The 20,356-nt window shown below is 42.7% G+C and overlaps 1 protein-coding gene across 1 annotated transcript; it reads right to left on the reverse strand.

Annotated features, from left to right (window-relative positions):
* Nucleotides 1-1,314: 1,314 nt before the first annotated feature.
* On the reverse strand, nt 1,315-13,173 carry ddhd1a (DDHD domain containing 1a). Its single transcript, XM_068752116.1, has 14 exons — nt 12,522-13,173; nt 11,102-11,278; nt 8,102-8,203; nt 5,787-5,915; nt 5,517-5,664; nt 4,605-4,714; nt 4,318-4,424; nt 3,964-4,226; nt 3,744-3,819; nt 3,481-3,630; nt 3,296-3,360; nt 3,036-3,208; nt 2,537-2,734; nt 1,315-2,447 (listed from the first exon to the last, which is right to left on the reverse strand). Exons 1-14 carry the CDS (start codon nt 13,171-13,173, stop codon nt 2,260-2,262), a joined length of 2,538 nt encoding a protein of 845 aa, XP_068608217.1. The 3' UTR covers nt 1,315-2,259.
* Nucleotides 13,174-20,356: the final 7,183 nt, after the last annotated feature.

Here is a 20,356-nt window from a genome sequence, read left to right on the forward strand (position 1 = left end):
TAAACAACAGACATTTCCCTGATGCTCGTGGTGCATTTAACAAGAAAGATATGCCGTCATCCAAAATTCTGTACATTAAATGCTCATAGATGGAACTACAATGCATCTTGGTAAAGGTCTCGTTTTTTAGCAAGTACAATTGAATACAATTGAAAAACCTGTGCTTGAAAGGGGATGCTAGAACATTTTGGAAAGCAGTCACAAACACAGGCAGGAGCAATGTCATTATTGCAGCGATGGTCTGTCCGAGTTCCCACTAGACAAAGTTGCTGCCTCTAAGAGCCATGTGCGCCCGACAGGTGGATAAGCAACTATTGCCTCCCTGCTTTCTGCTATCAATTGTTCATGCCAGAAATAAATAAATCCACTGGATCATAGCAACCCATACAAATTTCACTTCTCCCTACTTCCAAAAAACTCTTGAATGACCTATGTGGTCATATGACAGGCAGTCTGGTTTCTGTGGGTAGGCCTTTGCATAAATAACACAGAAAAAGCCGGTAAATGGTTTCCAGTGAATGGTGGACAGCAGTCCTCGATTGTGTGAAATAATACAGCAGCAGATTGCACCACTGTATATTAAAATAGCATTAGTAAGATCACAGGACAATTTGACAATATTTAGCTCAATAAACAGTCTGACGTTTAAATAGTTTCCTGATCCAGAAGAAATCTCACAACTAATTTGACTACTTTTCTACACAATAAAGAACATAAAGCAGTTTCTTAGATTTGCGTTGGCATGCTGCAATGTATTCTCTTTCTAACCTGCATTCACTGTTAATAAGACACCAGGCAGGAAGTTCTGCATTCCAACCTCCTGCAGAATTATTGGGAGCATTTTCAAAAGGACATCATTTGACAGACATACTACTCCATCACTACTGGAATATTTGTTTTATAAGCCATTCTGACAGCAATCAAAGATCATTTCAGGAAATAAAATCAGAATGCGCCGCCTCCAATTGTATTTAAGGGTACATTTGCATGAAGTGTCAGTCATAGAGTGACATTTCCACTGGCTGGAAAACAGGATTTCAAATCTGTAGACCACATTTTTTTCACACAAATAATAATAATACAAACTGACACACACATCGCACAAAGGAAGGAAATGTGAGTTGGTCATGGAACAAAGGCAAATAAACATTTCTGACACGTAATGGATTACAGAAGCCTGCAATGAAAAAAAGAAGCTTTTTACCCTCAGTCTATTGTTTCATAGAGCATAGAGAGTTACCTTTAGCAGTATAATGCCAATCAGCTAGTAAGCCCCCCCCCCCCCCAACATGACATGTGTGTTGTTGTTTTTACCCACAAGTGTGAAAATTGCTAGGAAAAATATTTCTTCTGTTAATAAAAATACAGCTAGTTGCACTAATTTCATTTGGATCTCATTATAAAGATGAGTGAGACCTTATGTCTAGTAAATTAGTTTAGTTTTTATTTTACATAAAGTGGGTGTAAGAAAGTAAAAAAATTACATGTTTGACAATTATTAACAGTGTAGATATACATGCCAGTATATAAATAATAACTTGAATTCAACCTAAAAGAGAAGGAAAGCATCAGGGTGATATTCAGCTGCTGTGTTAGTAAGAGACATTTGGTCTCTGCGGTCAAAAACAGTCCTATTGAATATATATATATATATACACATATATTTTGTTCAAGAGTCAAGCATGTTCAACAGAGACAAACATAAAAATAGTACAAATTCTAAATAATGGATCTGGTACTTCCAAACCAGGATTCGAAGGGATAATGCCCTTTGTTTCTGAGAAAAGTAAACAGAAATAATCCAAAGGAATATTATTTGGCCATGTATGAAAGGCATTGCATTAGCTTGGTGGCAGTTTTTTTAGGCTAAGCATTAATTAAAAGGATCTATTAAGACCATCAAAAATCCTACCAGTCTTCTTTTAGAGACAACACACTTTAATTTGTAAAACATATTTGCAACATATTCCATGCTTTTATTTAGTTTGTGGTCATACTGGTATAGGGTGCACCTCCTTAGGGGTTCCCAGTCCAACAATGTCACCCTTAAGGTGTGCAATTGTTTAAAAACTACACAAAAAGTGACATTAATGCACATTTTTGAATGAAGTCAGTTTGTCACTCCTGTGTTCTCAAAGAGCTTGATCTCAAAGAGCAATGAGAAAAAAGACAATTAGTGTATATGAGCGATTTGTGTCCAGGAAAAACGAATAAATGACACCATTCAAGGGTTTTACGTGTTGTAGCAAATGTGCTTCCTCACTCCGGCTCTGCAGTGTCCTCCACCGGGTCAGAGGGCGGCGTCTCCTGTTTATATATAAAGGTCAACAGGAAGAGTGCTATGTCATGAGAGCACCAGTAGCCTGTGTGTGAGGTCACCGCTGACCAATAGCGACTCTCCACCAACCCCTCTCGGAGCTCGAAGTCGATGCGACGCTCCAGTTCCACTGTAAGACAGAAACAGATACAAGTCTGACCAACTGCTGAGAGGCTTGTTCTATGATTATTTAGTGTAAGTCAGGTTAAGTGAACTAACATGACGTGTCAGGAGTGGGGGAGGTGGGCCGAGTCAATGTGGAGAGGCCATATGCCGACTGGCTTTCTGTCGTCTTCTGCTCCTCTTCCTCAGTGTTTGGCACTCCCTCGAATCCTAAAGACACAGAGGGCTGGCTGTTGGAGCGGGAGAAACGCGAGAAGAAGATGCCTCCGATGCCCTTGCCGATACTTGCCGCTCCTACATTCAGTGAGAGGAAAAATATAAATTGGGAAAGAACATAGAAAAATAATTAAAGTAATGCTTTCCTTCCTGTGTTTTTACATTATTTAATTTAGTTTATTTCAAAAATACGTATAGCAGAGGGTATGAGCCCCGTCTCCGTCTGTCCAAAAGATGGCAGCGTTTACAAAGCAAATTTTAAATATTGAATGCCACAGAGATAGTGGATTTTTTTCAACATTAGAAGAAAAGGTTAGAAAAATGCATATATTTAAAAAGCGACATCATGAACTCCAGTCAGAGATGATGACAGTCTTACCCATTATGCTAGCCTTGCCCAGACTAGTGATGGACTCTCCATAGTGCCTGCGAGCGAGGACAGGCGACGTGCTTGGGCTGGGAATGCTCTCAGTATCGGATGTCGGGTCTTTGACTGGGTTCAGTAAGGTAGGCCTGATCTCATCGTAGGATGTTGGGTTAGTAGCACTACACCTAGGAGCAAGATAAATACACCCCAAATACTCAGAACATGTACAAAAACATTATGTGAGCATACAAGCAATAATGTGAAGTTCTTACCAGTGGATCTGAATGGGTGCAACGTTGCTGTAATGTTTCAGGATGAGCGGTTCCAGTCTGTAGGCCTGAACGGAGCATTAAAGCAGTTTATAATCGGAAATGTTTTCCTAATTCCTGAGAGAAATTGGAGCATTGGATTCGCTCAAATTACATTTAATGGAATGGGATAATCAAAGAGGACTGACCACAGGGTCTGTGGGATGGAAGACATTGAAGAGCCTGCTGCAGATGGTAGTGGGCAGGATGTGGTCCTGGTGGCAGCTGGTGCCAGGACGGATCCCCCTCAGGGCCAAGAACACCGCCAGAGGAGAACCCATGCAGAAGAAGTTTTCCACCTGGGAAACAAATGGTGCAAAGATGAAAAAAAAAAAAAAAAAAGAATAATTAATTTAGACAAATGTCATATTGTAATAGCACACATGCTGAACGTTCACATGGTACATCTTACTTTAAATTTGAGAGCCGGGGGTGCTGAGGGTTTAGAGGCCTCCAGTGTGAGGAGTTGTTTTTCAAGCTGTCGTAATCTGACAGGGACAAAATAGTAATGAACGTGAGAACTAAGGACAAACCTCTGAACGTATCCCTTTAGCATTATCCCCTCATCACATTTAAACGATTCTTACAGTCACACATGCACTGTCGTTCCTGACAACAAGCTAGGGGTCTACCTTGCCCTTGTGAGCTTTAGCTGCTCTAAAAGATGCCTCTCCTCATAGGATAACCAGGGCAGGTCCAGCTCTTCTTCCACAACGTGATGCTCCTGCAGACAGAAGCGCACGGGATCCCATCCCGTCATGATGTCATAGGTGATGACACAGCCGAGAGAGTGGGACACAATGGAAACTTTGCCGCCGCTCTCCTCAAACTCAGAGTTACGGGAGCAGAACAGTGTGTAAAGTCTGTTTAGCTCCTGGGTTAAGCCCTTGGTGATCTGGGAAGATAAGGAGTGCAAAAGATTTAAGAGGAAGTAGTGAATCACAGAGAAGTCAAAGTTTTTGCTCCTGGAAGCGTTTGGCTGTCACCTCATCCCGATACAGGGGGCTGTTGTAGTACATGATGTCCATGGCGCTGCTATTGAGTAGATCTCTCAGTCCTCTCACTTTGTCCGGTGTTATCGAGTCCACCGTATCTTCAGAAAACAAAAGCAGCAATATCACATTATGGATGCGCCTCAGAGTTTACAAATGCATCAGACAAAGTGGTCCCTGGCAGTTAGCTTTGTGTTTACATAGTGGTGAGTCTAATCCCACCCATCCTCATGCCCCTCCTGTTATCAGAGCTGTCCACAGTCTCAGACGCAAACACTAACCTCCATCCAGCGCTAGTTTGGAGCGCCACTCGACGGGCAGGAACTCCACGTGCTCGTTGTTTTGCTCAGAGAAGTGCTTCTCCTCCATCTTCCTCACGCCTTCCCTCAGCCTGAACAGACACGAAGAAGAAGACGCGATACTTAGATGTTAGTAAGGCAAAACATTCAGATGCAAAATGGAAGTTAAAGTGGTAGATTTGAAAATATCATGACATTTACAATACATTTATACAGTGCAGTCACAGATAATGTTATGTCACAGACTTTATTAACTGTTAACTTTACAGCCATTTTTCTGCTCTCTAAAGCAGCAGCTTCACTCATGCAGCACACACACACACACACACACACACACACACAATGACTACAATGCTACCGGTCATACACGGGGCAGCAGCAGCTGGCATGATACACTAAATACACAAAGAGTGAGGGATGATGTTGACATTGCTAAATGGAGGGAGAGGCCTTTAGGCGACTGCTTTGTGAAGGAGGTACAGAACGCAGATTCAGACTGGAGCCTGCAGTCGATGCTCAGAGCTGCATTATGGAGCTTTGTGCTTTATTATTCATTAGGCAGTGAATTAATTTAACATTGTAAAATGTAGTAGTAAGACAGTAAGAGAATGGAGAGAATGGGGAAGAGGAGAATGAAATAAAAGGCATTGTATGAGCTATTGTTCTGTGAGACAATTCCATTAGAAGTCATTACACACTTGGCAATTTTGATGAACAGAAACATGGACCTGCAAAACAGGTCGATATTAAAAAACCCCCATCAGTCAACAGAACCTTTATGCATGAGCTCCAATAGGAGGCCATAAATCTAAACGTTGTCACCTTTGCTTCTTCACACTGTACAAATGTGAAAAACTGTCGTCTACATGCACAAGTGACATTTAAATCACTTACATTCCAGTGTTTTTAATGATGCGCCCCTGGTCCATCTTCTGTCCGATCCCATGGACCACAAACACGATGTGCGTGGTCTGAGGTGGTCTGTCCTCAGGTGAGGCCTCCTCGACGTAACCTCGATGGAGCCCCGTTCCACTGCTGGAGACTGGAAGAGGAGCCAAGGTTGGAATATTATTGGAAACGGAAGTTTGGTACTTGGTACAGAGATTCATACTTCCCATCTCTACATCAGCAAAATATGAATAATGATGAGATGACAATACTGACCTTTGGAGAAGCCCAGTTTTTGGGTGACAGTGCGAGCTATTTTGGAAGTAGTGGCATCGCTGTAGAGGTATACCTCATCCACGCTGTGCCAATCCACGTGGGTCCGGCTCAGCTTCATACTGTGGATGGCTGTAATGGGGGGGGGGGGGAGGGGGTGCCAGAGGACAAGAGTGAGGGAATGAATGAAAGGACATTGGAAATTAAGCAGGGAGGAAGGAAATCCGGACATGGTGAAGGAAACACAGTTCATTAATAAGAAGGGTCATATTTCAAGGGTAGCACAGAGAGAGAGAACCCAACCTCCCTTAAAAAATAAAATAGACACCTAAATACCTACACCAAGTGGATCACATTAAATGCAATACAAGCAAAGCAAATATCTAGGATTGATCTATTCACACAGCTCAATCAAATGCACTCTGCAGCATTGATCTGCAGGGTGGACAGGGAAACACATCAAACCATCACACACCAGGATTCCAGATTTAACTCTTGCTCATCCGTCCTGCTTTTTGTGTCATCGTGAGATTGAAGACAAAAATGTAATTTCACCTCTCAATTCAGTTTTCCTCTCTGCTTTTGCTTCCAACTGTGATGCAATTATGGTGGCAAAAGTAAGAGCAGAGGCTTAACCAGAGAAGAAGAAGAAGAAGGAGGCGGAGAAGAGGACGAAGCGAAGAGCCATGACTTAAAATGATTAGCTGGGGATTTATTATGATTCTCTGCAGCATGTTAAAACTTTGGATGGAATTTGTGCAAGGTTGGTAATACTGCTCTTTTTGTTTGTAATAAAACCCTCGAGGTCGGCTGGCATCCATATCCTTTTTAGAATAGCTCCTCACTTAGGGAAAAAGTCCCACAAACAATGTGCATAAATGCTATTGAACGATTATTGTGAGATTTGACGATTGTCCTGCCCATCGTAGACGTCTGAGAGAAAGAAAAATAAGACATCAGACCAATGCATTCTAATTCATTCTTAAATAATGAGCATTGTAATTTTTCCCATGTAAATGAATAAAACACATGAGGTTGTATTTGAGCGTCACGTACTGCCATTAACTGGGCATCTGTAACCCGATGGGGCCATTTCATCATTGGAGGAGCGTGACTAGGCAAAGAAAGGCCAAGCAGTGGAAATGAATGTCTGGCTCCAAAGGATTAGGACAAGGACACGAGTCTGGAAGAGGGCGTTCTCTCAAGGAACAGAAGTGTAGGAGAAAAGTTTCCATTAGCTGGCTGTGGCAATTTAAAAATGAAAATGCAGCCAGTAAAAATGAGTGCTGCGTATGGGTTGTACAAGGACACTTCCTGTTTTACAATGAAAGATGATGTATCCGTGACTGGAAAGGATGGGGGGGGGGGGGGGTAAGTGTATGGACAAGCTGGCAGTCAACCAAGAAAGGTTATAGAGTTGGCCACGTTATGCAACACTGATGGGGTGAATTACTGACAAGGAGGTGGTTTAAGAAGTACAGAGCGAGCGGCAACAACTGGTTAAAAGCAGACGAGGAAAATGTGTTTGGGAAGGATCAAAGAAATAGAACGAACGGCCTGGGGAGGGTGAAAGGCAGACATTGCATATACATCGTGCTATATAACTTATTTTTCTTTGCTATTAAATGACAAAGATATTAGCTACAGTCTCTTCATGAATGAGGCGGAATTCTGGTGCGATGGACGACCTCTAGGAGGATGACTACGTACCATGTTAGGTGGCCGTAGTAAATACCCACAATAGCTACTCTGTTCGACTCATCCCTTGTGCTCGGCTCACAACAGAGAGCTTTGATCATTGCCAACAGAGTGAGAGCTGATCAGCGTGGTTCATTAATCATGTTCACACTGCCAGACGGGATGAGCGAGAGAAAGCAACAAGACATGAAGTGAGAGATAAAAAGGAGAAAAGAAATTGAATATTAAAAAGGACCAGCTAATTTGTTTCACATCCACTGTTTCACCCCCCCCCCCCCCCCCCCACTATGGGAGTGAACTATGTTCGTCTAGTCGCTATCTGAGCAAAGAGATAATGCTAAGCTTTCTGTAGAGAGCACCAGCAGAAAAGGTGTCAAAGTCAGAGCAACTAGACTCAGTTAAGGCTGCAATGAAGAACTGGCAGAACAACGTCGATCCATTTTAGTACAACCTTGTCTAACTGAGCCTAGTCAAGCTCGAAATATCGAGACTGAAAAGATCAGAGCGACAAAAGAAAGGGAACTCTAGCAGCAGTGATCTACTTGGACTGAGGGTACAAACTAGTAGATCTAACACAGCAAAAAAAAAGAAAAGAAAAAGAACTGAGCATTTTACAGTACCTTGGCAGCGTTTGCGCTTGTGACATGAAGTTTTAGAACTCGTCTGATATCCACTCCATTTGAACAGAAAAGGGAGGTAGAAAGATGGCAGGTGGGAGAGAACTAACAACCAAGAGAGAGTGAGTAATTGTCATCACCCTGGTGTCAGTCACACAGGCTACCGCCGTCATCGGTCTTCAACGGGCCGACCCAGTCAAGCAGCGCTGCCATCGGACAGTTCTGCTGGACATGACGGCCAAGATGACGGAGGTAGCGCGTGTTCAACACTCAGAGAAATGTTGAAATCTGAACATTTCAACTCATCAAGTTCTTTCAAAAATCAGAAAACTCTTCTTCAGGATTACATGAAACATTACAGAATATTTTGTTGGTTCAAAACTTCTTTTCCACACAATACATGAAAAACATTACCGGTAAATCAGATATCAAATACACTGTATGGTAAGAGACACAAATGTAACACAAATTAGAATTTCAAAACCTATTTTCCTAACAGGTAAACCACAAATAAAAAACAGCACAAACACCTAAATATTGTGTTACATTTCTATTTTATGATTTTATCAATGACACAAAATCATGTGCAGTGTGGTTTAACACCATAAAATAAACAAGGGGTGAATTAAAACATGCAGCCAGAAGAGCCAATCGAGTCAAACAAGCAAAGCAAGAATCAGAATACAATAAACATTAAAAAATATTAGCTCTACTGAATATTAGTAAAGTTTATGTTAAAATAACTGGTCTAGGAAAAAGAAAGTTCCCTTTATTAATCCCGCATGGGAAATTATTTTTCCCACTCGACATACAATAACAGCATTCCTGCGCTCCTTAAATCACCGAGTCAGGCAGAAATGATTTCCGTGATCAGCTATTCAAATTTGCACAAGTCCGCACATCTCCGTTTGGATTTGACTAAACCGGGATGCGATAGGGAAAATGGAACCTGCAAATGTAAGCAGCGCCTCATTCAGCAGAGGTGGAGACACTGCTGAGTGCTCAGGAAGTTCGTTTGCTGTAAAAACTATTAGCCAAAGACCGTCTGGCCCTAACAGCATTGATGGATCCATCCAGAAAGAAGTGTTCCTCGTTGACTGGAAAAGCTACTCTGTAAGGAATACTCAGAGAATAAAAGACTCTCTCCCACCTGATGATATTCAAGATGCATGATTTCTGAAGCGCAGCTAATTCTGACAGAAACAAAATTACACTATTTGAAAAACTGAAGAGAATTCTTTTAGGGTTTATAGAACACTCTGCTTCATGCGTGGGGTGAATGAATATGGAGCCTGCCATCTTTATTTTCCCTTGACATCTGAGACGCCTGGCCGGGTGGGACACACCCTGTAGTTTCTACCATAAGCTTACTCCTATACACTCACAATGACACACAAATCAAACTTTTGTCCTATGTAAGTAAAGGTTTACTTTTTCTCATTACCTCCATCCAGCAGGTCCTGTTTTCACTCATGTCCTCTCACTGGCTGAGTTTCAATACGGATTACTCAAAAACAGAGGACAGATTTCTATGAAAGTTAGTAAAACGATGGAGTGCGGCAAGTAAGCAAGTGAGTAAGCAAGACAGTGAATGAGGAGAGGGAGCTGCGCCCACAAAACCCTGAAACAATAACAATAACACACACCTGAGAAAAAAAGCCCAAAAGTCCCAAACAGCCGTGGTCAGACGGGGAGTAAATAATAACTATTTAATTCTTTAATCCGATGATTATCTCCATGATGAATCATTTAATCCATTAAATGTAAAAAAATAAAAATAAAAAGGTAGAAATGCAAAAATGAAAAACCCACAGTAATACCCTTAAACTGCTCCTGACAAAATGCAAAGACTATTCATTAAATATTTAAACTTACATGGCAGAAAAAGCCACACACAAAAAAGTCGATTTTGCTTGCAAATGATTTTCTTTTGATTTTAAGCAAGTCGTTACTTTATTTGTGTCTGAATTTAATCGGTTAGAAACAGCAACGGCTAAATGTCCATAAAAATACCATAAATAAAATCACAAAAGCTGCTTTTGTTTTAAAAAACAAACATTTGTGAACAAATCAATCTGGAGTTCTTGTAAACTAACTACTGTGAAATCTTGCACTCTTCAATATGACAAAAGCCACGGGTGGTGGAAGTGCTGTAAATATCCCACGTACACTTGAACACCTTCATCCGCCTTGCACAGAATCAGACTGGGACTGTTTACCCCCTCCCGTGTGCAGACTCTTAAGCGTCCGGGTGTATATGTACACTACACTTGTGGAATGACCTTCCAGTTCTCTATGAAATATCTCAGGTTGGAAAACAGCCAGTGTCTGCGAGCCCATGATGATAATGCAATACTGACAAAACCCATTTGCGTTTCCCTTCCTTCTTCTCCTCCACCGGTGACATCATTCATTTCACTTCAGTTCTGCATCTCTCGCAGATTATTTGCATGTTTTTTTATGATGCAAGCTTAACGTATTGTCGCCCCTTTTTGATTAGCTGCTACATCTTTTTTCCCCTTTCCATTTATCCGCCACGCTTGCTCACCCACACATCCATCACCGGCGGAAGGTCCCGCAGATCTGGCTGCCAAACGGAGACGGCTGAGTCAAAGGAGATCTTTCTTATTGCCCGTCCCAAATAAAACCTGCGCTGTTTCGCTTGAGCCCCGCACCCCCCCCCCTCCACAGAAAGACCGAAATGTACCAAAAATCACACGGCTATAAAGATGCAGAGCATGAGAAGACAGAAACCTACACTCACGTGAATGGAGGCGTCACATCATTAGGAATAAGATTCTGACATCTGTGTAGATTCCAAAACACACTATCAAATTTAGCTATCATCATCGACTGATATTTTAGATACCGGAACACATTTTTCGTCGCGTTTGGTTTTCTTTTTAGCGACCACAGCCTGGAGTCTTTTCTAGAATTGGCGCCTTCTGTCGCACCATTCTTAAATCGAACTACATCGTCCTTATTGATCTACTGTTCTCTCACCATCTTTACTATCCACGGTCCTGACCATGACATCCGTCTCAAAGGTGTCCTGCATCTGCTGACCACGGAAATGGTTCAGGTGCTCCTGCTCGATGAGGTCGCTTTCGTCTTCCTCCAGCGGGAGCCAGGTACCGTCGATGAACCACTGGCCTCTCATGACCGGGATATGGTCCTGTTCTGCAAAAGGGTCAAGTGACAGCACGGTTTTTAGAGACAGCAGGATGGGATAACATCTTGGAGAGGGCGTACCGGTGAGAAATGGACTAAAGAAGACAAGAAAGAACCGAATTGCAGCCTTGTAGACACGATTGCTAACCAAAGTAAATTTCAACAACTTTAAAAAGTATCTTCTCTCGCATTAACCGAAGCTTGAGGATTCATACAATGTCATTTTTGCCGAGTAACGGAGAATGTAAATATAACCTTAGTCTGCTTAAAAGAATCAGAAATCCTCCTCCTGTGACATCCCATAATATTACCACAGCTAGCTCTTGGCTTGGCCTCTTAGAATGATGCATAAGTGATTCGGAACGTCACTCAGCAAGCCTGACAATTCCATGAGGGCCACGTCTCGGAGGCTTATGGACCAGTTTTGATTAATGTCCTCTGGCGGTGAATAAGAATCGAAAGGACGTTTCGATTGTATTCGTACTGTTGGAAAGGACAGGGCTCATCTGCATACCGTTACCGACCACACAAAAGCCTGGGATAGACACACAGGAAAGACAATGGGCGTCTCCCATTACTGTAAAGATCTGGTCCGAAATGATAAGACTGAAGACAAGTGGGTAGAAAATTATCCTTTCACTTTTGCCATATTTTCTTTTTTGTATTTCTGTGTTTTTTAACTTCTTGGATTACAGTACATCAACAGCCTCGCCTTCCACAGCTTTTCTACTCCACAGTCTGGCCTCTTTCTCTGACCGACATGCATTTGTTGTCTTTTCAAAATATCTTCTTCCCGTACACAAGTTTCGATCTCCGCGTTAACGGGACACTGTGCCAACAGGGGCAAAGGTCAAGCTGAGTTCCAACTTCGAGAGCTATATGAAAGAGTGACATCCACAGCATGACCATTTAGGAAAATAGTTGCTGCAGCTGCACTACATGTAACATTTTCCTTAAGGTCAGTTTTTCAGAGGCTTCTATTGTGATCGCTTTGATTTGTTCTCGGTCCTTTCCTGGAAATGTCCAATGAGCCGACTTCCTGGGTCGTTAGGATCCTCAAGAAGGAAGCTCGATTATGAATTTGCTTTAGGAAGTAACTTCAGGAATCATCTGCTACATTCTCTCTGCAGAACATTAAGCCTTTAAAGTACAGCCATACATTTGTAGATTCCTCTTCTGAGGGAGAACACGATATCACAGATCTGTATTTCTTATTTTACTTTATGATGATGATGATGATGATGATACTCACGCTTCCAGTAAACAGGGTTGCATTCCCTCCCTTTAACATCCACCTCATAGAGCCCTCCCCGGACGCACACGGGCTCCACGTTGATTTCTACACTGTCGGGGTCCCTCTCGTCCGGGGACGCTGGCGACGCGTCCAGGGAGCTCCGGCCTCCGTGCACGCAGTCGGTCCTCGTCTCCACCTGCACCGCGCCGTTCAGGCTCCCGTTATCCACGCCGTTACCGCCCTCCTCCTCCTCCTCCGGGTCGCCGACACGGGAGCGCGCTACGCCGCGGTTCAGCTCCCAATATTTCCGAAACATCAGCTCAATTTTAAGCGAGTCGTTCCCCACGAAGGGCTTCCAGGATTTCTTGTCCTCCTTGTAAAACCACCGCACCTCCTCCGGACCGAGCTCCGTGACCACCTCGCCGAAGCGATGCCTGGAGCTGTTGGACCGAGACCTCTTCCTCTTCTCGAACAACGGACCGGCGTTGTTCCCGTCGTTGTCGCTGTAATCCAGCGAGCCGCCGTCGAGGAAGGCTGTCGTCGAACTAAGGTCCAACAGCAGCCCGTCCTCGCTGCCGCGGTGCCGGGCGTGGAGGACCGGCAGGTGTCCGTCCAGTCCCGACTGGACTAAGGACATCTCTGCCTGGATCGTCTCATCCATGGGGCTCATCTCGTGACAGCAGGAAAACGCATCGCTTCCATACAGCAGCGCGTTAGCTCGCTAGCTAAAGCTAAGCTAAGGAAGCCGGGTGGAAGAGCTCAGATGCTAGCTCTCTCCGGAACAACCCGGACAGCCTTTTATCTTCGTCCGACAAAAATCAACCCCTTTCAAACGTATTTCCTTTCATCGAGTGGGTTTAATCCAGAGTTTTATTGCTCTCCATACTACCAGGGTCCCGGAAGAATGTCTCAGCCATCCGCTGTCTAAATAAATCTTACCGAGAGACAGCGCTGTAGCGTGCGCAATTGCGCATGTATGTTTTGACAGCTGACGCGCAGATCACAGGATTTGCTTACGAGTGCGCACGTCGAGGTGCGCAGAGACGACGCTGTAACTTTCTATATTGCATTCTTCTCATTGAACACTGGGCGGAGACAAAAGGTTGTTTAATCGATTTACTTTTCATGACGTGCAATGACGTGATTTGACACTAAGGGGCAGCAAAGTCCAACTTATTTCTTTTTAAAACTAATTGCCAACTAAGTAGATCGCTTCTTGAGGAAGGACTGAAGTGAGATTTGTTTTTGAATTCCTAAATTTAATTTCAAAGAGTCAAGATGAATTGAATTGCCATTAAACAACCCAAAATAACATCTCTGCAGCCAAGCAAACATCTTTCTTACACAATGGCTTAAACATTCTTTCTTAGGGACAACCCATATGTGACTGATATGATTACACATGGATTAACAATGCAGATTAACAGAATGATTTCACAAAAAATAAAATGCAGTTAAAATGTTTGCCTCTGAGTTTAACTCCATTAAAGTCACTGACCTCCACAATCTGTTTGTGTCTCTCCAAGTGCACAATGTGTTTACATTTTTGTGTGTGAGTTTCCGATTTAGCATTTCTTCATATACACGCATGTACTGGTTTGTTCATTTATAGAAGTGCATGTGTTTGTGCAATGTGTGTACTGCTGGTTCAGGTGATCCCAGGACTGTGGTTTGGTCTGCAGGGAGCGAAGGAGAGGGGTAGGTGAGAGGCCCCGGCAGCTGTATTTGGGATAAACAGCCATTACCCTGCTGTGTTCTAATTTACTGCAGAGTGGGAATTAAAATTTAAACCCATCCCACCCCTCTGTAGACCAATATTCCATGCTTCTGGCCATCAACAACAACTTGCACAATGTGCGTTATTAAAGTGCTATGCCATCCAAAATCAGTATTTTTAGTATCAAATTCAGAAACCCTTTTCATCTTCAAAAGTCATTGTAAAAATGTATTTCGCAAGGCACCACTTCTGGTGGAGTCTTGGAATTTTTTAGAGCAATAGTAAAATGTGGAAGCAACTTATGTAGCTCCTTTTTTTTTTTTGGCAAAATGATGATGTGAAATATACTTGGTTTAGGAATGGGCTGTTGAGAAGTGCAGTATTTTGGATGTGTCAATTGAAATTCCTCTGTGGATTTTGTTTTTCACCATTTCTCTGAACTACAGCTGCACATAGAGGCTTTTCGATATCAGCAAAAATATTTAGCTTGTGTTTGAAATGCAGACGAGTTACTGAAAGCAAAGCCATTTCAGTCACTGGGGAAGTTCTTCAAGATTCATTGCATGCCTTGATTGCATTTCACAGTTTTGATAGTGGAACAGAACAGTCTGAGGCAAAAATCCAGCAAATTTCAAGATGTTTTTTTCATTAATCTTGGTTAGATATCAAATGTTTTTTGAAGAATATTCTTCTGTCCCAGCTGGCGAAGAACGGTTTAATATTGGAATTTGCCAGATGGCAGTTATTAAAAATTACTCTAACATTGCATTACAATGAGTACATGTCTAATATAGATTTGAGCAATAATCTAATATGGATGGCCAGAATATTTACTGGGTTAAATATGCATTGAGATCTTGCCAAGAGCTTTTGAGCTCTACAAGTTTACAGAAGAGGATGACATGTGGCTTTCATATAACAATTAGTCAAATTCCTCGTTTCTGGCAGTCAAACAGGTTGGCCTCTCGTTCTCTCTCTCTCCCTCTCTCTCTCTCTGTACTGATGTTTTGCAACCGCCAGGCCCACCACCTGGATGAGTGGATGACAAACAAACTGCAAATTTTCTTTCCAGTAACTGACCAAATAGATATTTATAACCAGCTGGTCCGTTCCCCACCTACAGCCCCCCCCCCCCCCCCCTCTCTCTCTCTCTCTTTAAAGACTAGTTGTGTCACTTCTGGCTTTGTTCTTAAACAAAGAGAACTGCCCCTCATCTGCCCATAATTGAGGCAACTCTTGGAATGTGCTTGATGTCTCCGTGCAGCCATTGAACTCCAACAGTCAGGCATAGGTCGCCAAGACATGGTATGTAACGAATGGGTGGTGCACCCACCCATTTCTGCTTAAGGTCTTATTAGTTCTTTTTTCTTCTTCTTCACCTCCTCTAGCCTTCTTTATTCTCCTCTTTCCTTTCTTTTTTTTTTTGAACCACTGTTTCACCTTGTCTTAGCCACCTATCTCAGGATGGAGGATGTCTCCGCTGAAAAAAGAAATCCCACACCCTGTTTAAATGGAACAGCATGCCTACTGACTTCACCAGGTCTGTTTGGCCTCTCCGAGCTGCACCGCCTCACTAAGGTGGGGTTTTTTGGACGCACTACAAGGCCAATCCACAGCACATGTCACTAGCACTTACTCAGGTGATGTTGACCATGGACAGACTGTTGAGAGGGGATTGGAGGGTGTTTACTGCATTGTTACTCAAAGGAAAGCAATTTAGAGAGTTCAAATGCCACTTGTACGGAAGGGAACATGTTGAAACAGTAGTTGGCAGGCTACCAAAAGTCTGAGCCCCTAATTGTTTTCATTAATAGCAAATAATCTCAGAGTTTACTCTATATTCTGGGAAACATTATGGTGTTATGTTCAAGACATATACATCTGGGAAGCATCCAAGGATTAGTTCAGAAATGTGTCCGGTAATCACACGACTCCCATGCAGGTGAAACATCTCGGGGCTTCTCTGCTCCTATCACAGACATTGTGGAGTTGTTTTGTACTTTTGGGTGTTTAAACAACCTTGTCCCCAAAAACCCACCCTTTGATTGGGTTTGGTCATGACTCATTTAATCCTGAGTCCTTCAACTTTAACCCCCAGCTCCACTCTCCGTGTCACTCGCTAGCTACCTTGGGATAAGTAAATAGATGATGTAATGTGTGGTTTCCACCTTCACCCTTCAAATACCCTCTCCTCTCCCAGTCCACCTCCGCCCATATCCAGAGGTGATTAAACTACAGGAAAGCAATTTTGGGGAGCGATATACTGGTTTGGTCTAAACGGGGTTCTGAATAGGAGGAGCTGGCGGTAGAGGAGATCAAATCAAAGGGGGTTTAACAAAGCTGGTTTGGGGAAGATGCGACTGAAGGGAGGGGGATGCATGCAGGTCAGCAACAGGGTGGGACTTGGAGCAAAGAGACATCACAGCCCTGGTTGAGCTCTGTCTGGGCTGGGGCTCTGCTGTCCCTTGAGGATACATCCCAGGTCAGACCAGCGGCACCACCTCACCCCCCCCAGCTCCCTAAGGTCCAGGTTCCAACTGGGTGATTGGGGCTGTTGACTCCGGAGGCCTTTCCTTGGCCCCCGTAGCCCATGACAAATTCCTCCAGGGCTTCCAGAACTATTGTCATTCAGACTAACAGGTACAATTCACAAGTCTGATGTCCCTCCACACTGGAGCCTGGTCTGGGATTGGCTGCCTGGTTTGTTCCCGTGCTCGCATGTTAGTTGGAAATAATAAGCCTTTACTTGTGGTGGTATTTGTTATTTTTTATTTTTTATTATTATTATTTTTAAAATGACAAGTTCCGAATTTAAGCACAGATCAACTCCAGAAACATCAAGTCATTGGACCTTCTTCCAGGTGAAACCTCATAGCTACATGATATGAGGATGTTACCATAATCTCTGAACACTTTTTTTAAACACACAACCAGACTGCTACTTTCTCGAAAAAAATCGTTTTTGTCTGCTCCATCGGAACAAAAAGACTCGTGCACCTTTCCATAGACGTGTCCGCCTGGTTTGTGTCAATAAACAGAACTTGTTCATTTGGATAAAATGACTTGACATGTTTTGTTAAAAATGTTTTTTAGAGTTCTAGTGAAAGTGTAAAGCAGGAAAACTGCACGTGAAATTATTGATGCTTCCCTGTGCAGTTCTACTCCTTAAGTTTTTATGTGACTGGGTAGAACAAAGCATTTGTTCACACATAGAGGGAATTACATTTTGAGAGACAAGAGCGATGCAGAGGGCTCAGAAGAGTTCAGAGAATAGGATGGCATGTAAATTACAAACTGTCTAAATTATTAGTTGTGGGGGATGTTAAACATTTTGCATGTTAAGGCGGCCGTTTGCGTATCAGTCACTTTCACCTCCACATAAAAGTAAACTTGCTGGCAAAACAGACAGCTGTGGAGTGGAAAGTACCGCAGAGATTAATGAGGTGTGCCTTTCCTCTCTTTCATGCTATCCCTCTTTTTAATCCCTGTTTTTCTCTGCAGGTTGTGGGTGAACATGTGTGTGTGTGGGGGGGGGGGGGCTCGATGTGGGGTAGCACAATGTAAGTAGATGAGACAGTAGGGTGATGTTCCACTTAACTTGAATTTAGCTGACTATCATTCTTCATTTCTGATCTTTTCCTCTCTTGCCAAAAGTGACATTTTTGTGAAATGCATTGATTTCATTCAATTCCTCTTTAAAACTGCTTGTAATTTACGAGGTGACAATTCTGTCGCAAAGACCTCTGCAGACCCACATGGAGACCTACATGTGTCGGGACAAACTTTGGTGTTTTCAGATGATGTTTCACACTATCAGGGCTGACTTATCTGAGTGGGAAAATGTTCCCAGGGAATAGACATATCCCACAGACAGCTTTGGAATGTTTCACAGAATGGCCCCAGGGATGCTCAAAAACAGGTTTCGCTCTAGACCGCCAGCAAAACAACAGCGTCATTTTCATTGTGGCCGCCAGGTTAATAAAGATATCTAAAACATTTCTACTGGCCTAATGTCTGGTTGGAACAACTGGTTTCAATTACAATCATTTCCTCTCTGTCGAATTGATTCTATTAATTATTTTGTTTTAACCGCATTCATCAATTAAAATAGGACCAAGTGATGCTTGTAAATTAGAAATTCTAAATCACATTTCCTTAACCTTTGGCAGAGTTGTTCTATGTTACAGTTCCAGAACTCCATCTGTTCTTCCTTCTTTTTCATTACCTTTCCTGTTTGTGTTTTGTTCCGTGTCCTTAAGTGTGTGTGTCACCAGATTGATTGGACCATGGCATTATGAGAAGGGAGTTGGAGAATTTTTACAGGCGCTCAAGCACACTAAAAATGCAATCACTCTTGGGAAAATAAAGGGGTTTTGTTTTGCAGAAAGTGTCAACCAAATTGCACACATTTTATGATCTTGGTTAAAAATTGTATGCACATGTTTGAGGGTTTGGTTGCCCGTCTGGAGAGAGTATGCATTGTAACCCAAGTTTGGACCAATCTCTAGCTGTCAGAAATATCCCCTCTTTGAATATCTTTCATCCTTTCCCCTTCCCTTCTTTTCTTTTCTAGGAGAGGAGCTGAGAGATGGGACCGCAAGTCCCCTCAGAGGCTTCATCCTCCATCAGTATCTTAATGGATGTCAGATGTGTGTGAGAGGAGGCTGTAGCGTGAGTGTGTTTCATGTTAGTTCTCAGCATGATGAGCAGGGAAGCAGCTGGAGATGAACAGAAACTGCCTTGGCCTGCCTTACAATACCTCCATTTTTTATTCTGTCCCTCTAAAGTAATGCTCCCCTGCTTTTCCCAAAGTAATATATTGGTATTAATAAAGCCAAACAAAGGCAAACATTCCGTAATGGGAGAGGAGAGGGAGATATTTTGCTCTCCTGGAGAACCAGACAGCAGCTCTTTACTTCATCTCACTATAAATCTTGTGGCAGTTTCAATGGTTGGATGTCCGTGCCCTGTGTTAACGTTTTCCTAAGTTGATTACATAGGAGCTCAAGCCCAACTGCTCTGCTCTTGCTTACAGCTACGGTACCTAATACAGTGGAGCACTTCAATCGCATGTGCTGTCACACAATATCAATTTGGACCTTGAATGGAATTTGCTTTTCTGGAAAGCAATTTCGGCATAACGATAGTTCTTTTCTGTTAGTGGCAGCCGAGCAAAGACCATCGACGGCCTCTCCATAAGAAATAACATTTCCCACAAAGGTCTGAGTTGCCGGGCACCCTATTACGACAAACATTAAAAACTGTAGCAACATTTTATTGCTGTTTTTTCCTTTGCAATATTCACCCAATGGGGAAACTAATCCGGGTCACTAATCCTAATAAACAAATAATACAGCAAGGGGTCGTATAATATAATGTTGGGTACGTTTTATAAGGTGACAAAAAAAACCCTCCAGTTTTCTTTCTGTGAGGGAGATCCAGTCTGATGTTTCCTACTCGTCAACAAACAGAATTGCCTGAAATGAGTAAGACTTGGCCGTTGTGTGGGCCAGGCGACTAAGTGAAGCCAGGAGAGTTGAAAAGTGTTCGCATTTGTGAGCGTCAGAGCTCATGACCATGTCTGCAAGGAGCAGGCAATGACCTAAAACAGCATAAGTGTCAAAAATATGCACACATGCTACTTTTTTCAGGATCTGTCTCTGTCAACAATGAAATTCCAAATCAATGGTAAAATGGAAAAAGGTCCTCTTTGTACTTGATCGTTTGACTAACAGCATGACTGAGCTCAAGATGCACAGTCATGCTCTTGTCGGGCAAGTTGGGTTCTATCTTTCCCTGCTACACCTGTAAAGTAACTTGAGATAACCTTCTGTTATAATCTGGCGCTATAGAAATAAAAATGAATTGCATTGAACTGAAAACCAAGGAATAAGATCACAGCAACCGTGCACAGTCCACCATTGTTGACATTGTTGTTGTTCTTTCTGCAGGGTTCTGTCCATGAATGGCCATTAGATTGAAAATGTAAGAGTAATACTCAACCTCGAACTGTGTCTTCACAGGTTTTGTATTCGTTCTACCCATTTAGATAGCTACAGAAATTAGATTTTTAAAAGATTGTCTGGAAAGTCTGGAAAAGTTGACAAAAGTTTGCTTCCCCCCAAAAATACTGTTG

The sequence above is a fragment of the Brachionichthys hirsutus genome, chromosome 18, assembly GCF_040956055.1.
Source record: "Brachionichthys hirsutus isolate HB-005 chromosome 18, CSIRO-AGI_Bhir_v1, whole genome shotgun sequence".
NCBI lineage: Eukaryota > Metazoa > Chordata > Actinopteri > Lophiiformes > Brachionichthyidae > Brachionichthys > Brachionichthys hirsutus.

Coding starts and splice junctions, on each gene's coding strand:
- ddhd1a (XM_068752116.1), bottom strand. CDS start 13,173: ATGAGCCCCATGGATGAGACGATCCAGGCAGAGATGTCCTTAGTCCAG. Junction 3,820..3,963: donor CTAAAGCTCACAAGGGCAAG/GTAGACCCCTAG, acceptor TGTCCCTGTCAG/ATTACGACAGCTTGAAAAAC. Junction 2,448..2,536: donor CCCCACTCCTGACACGTCAT/GTTAGTTCACTT, acceptor TCTGTCTTACAG/TGGAACTGGAGCGTCGCATC.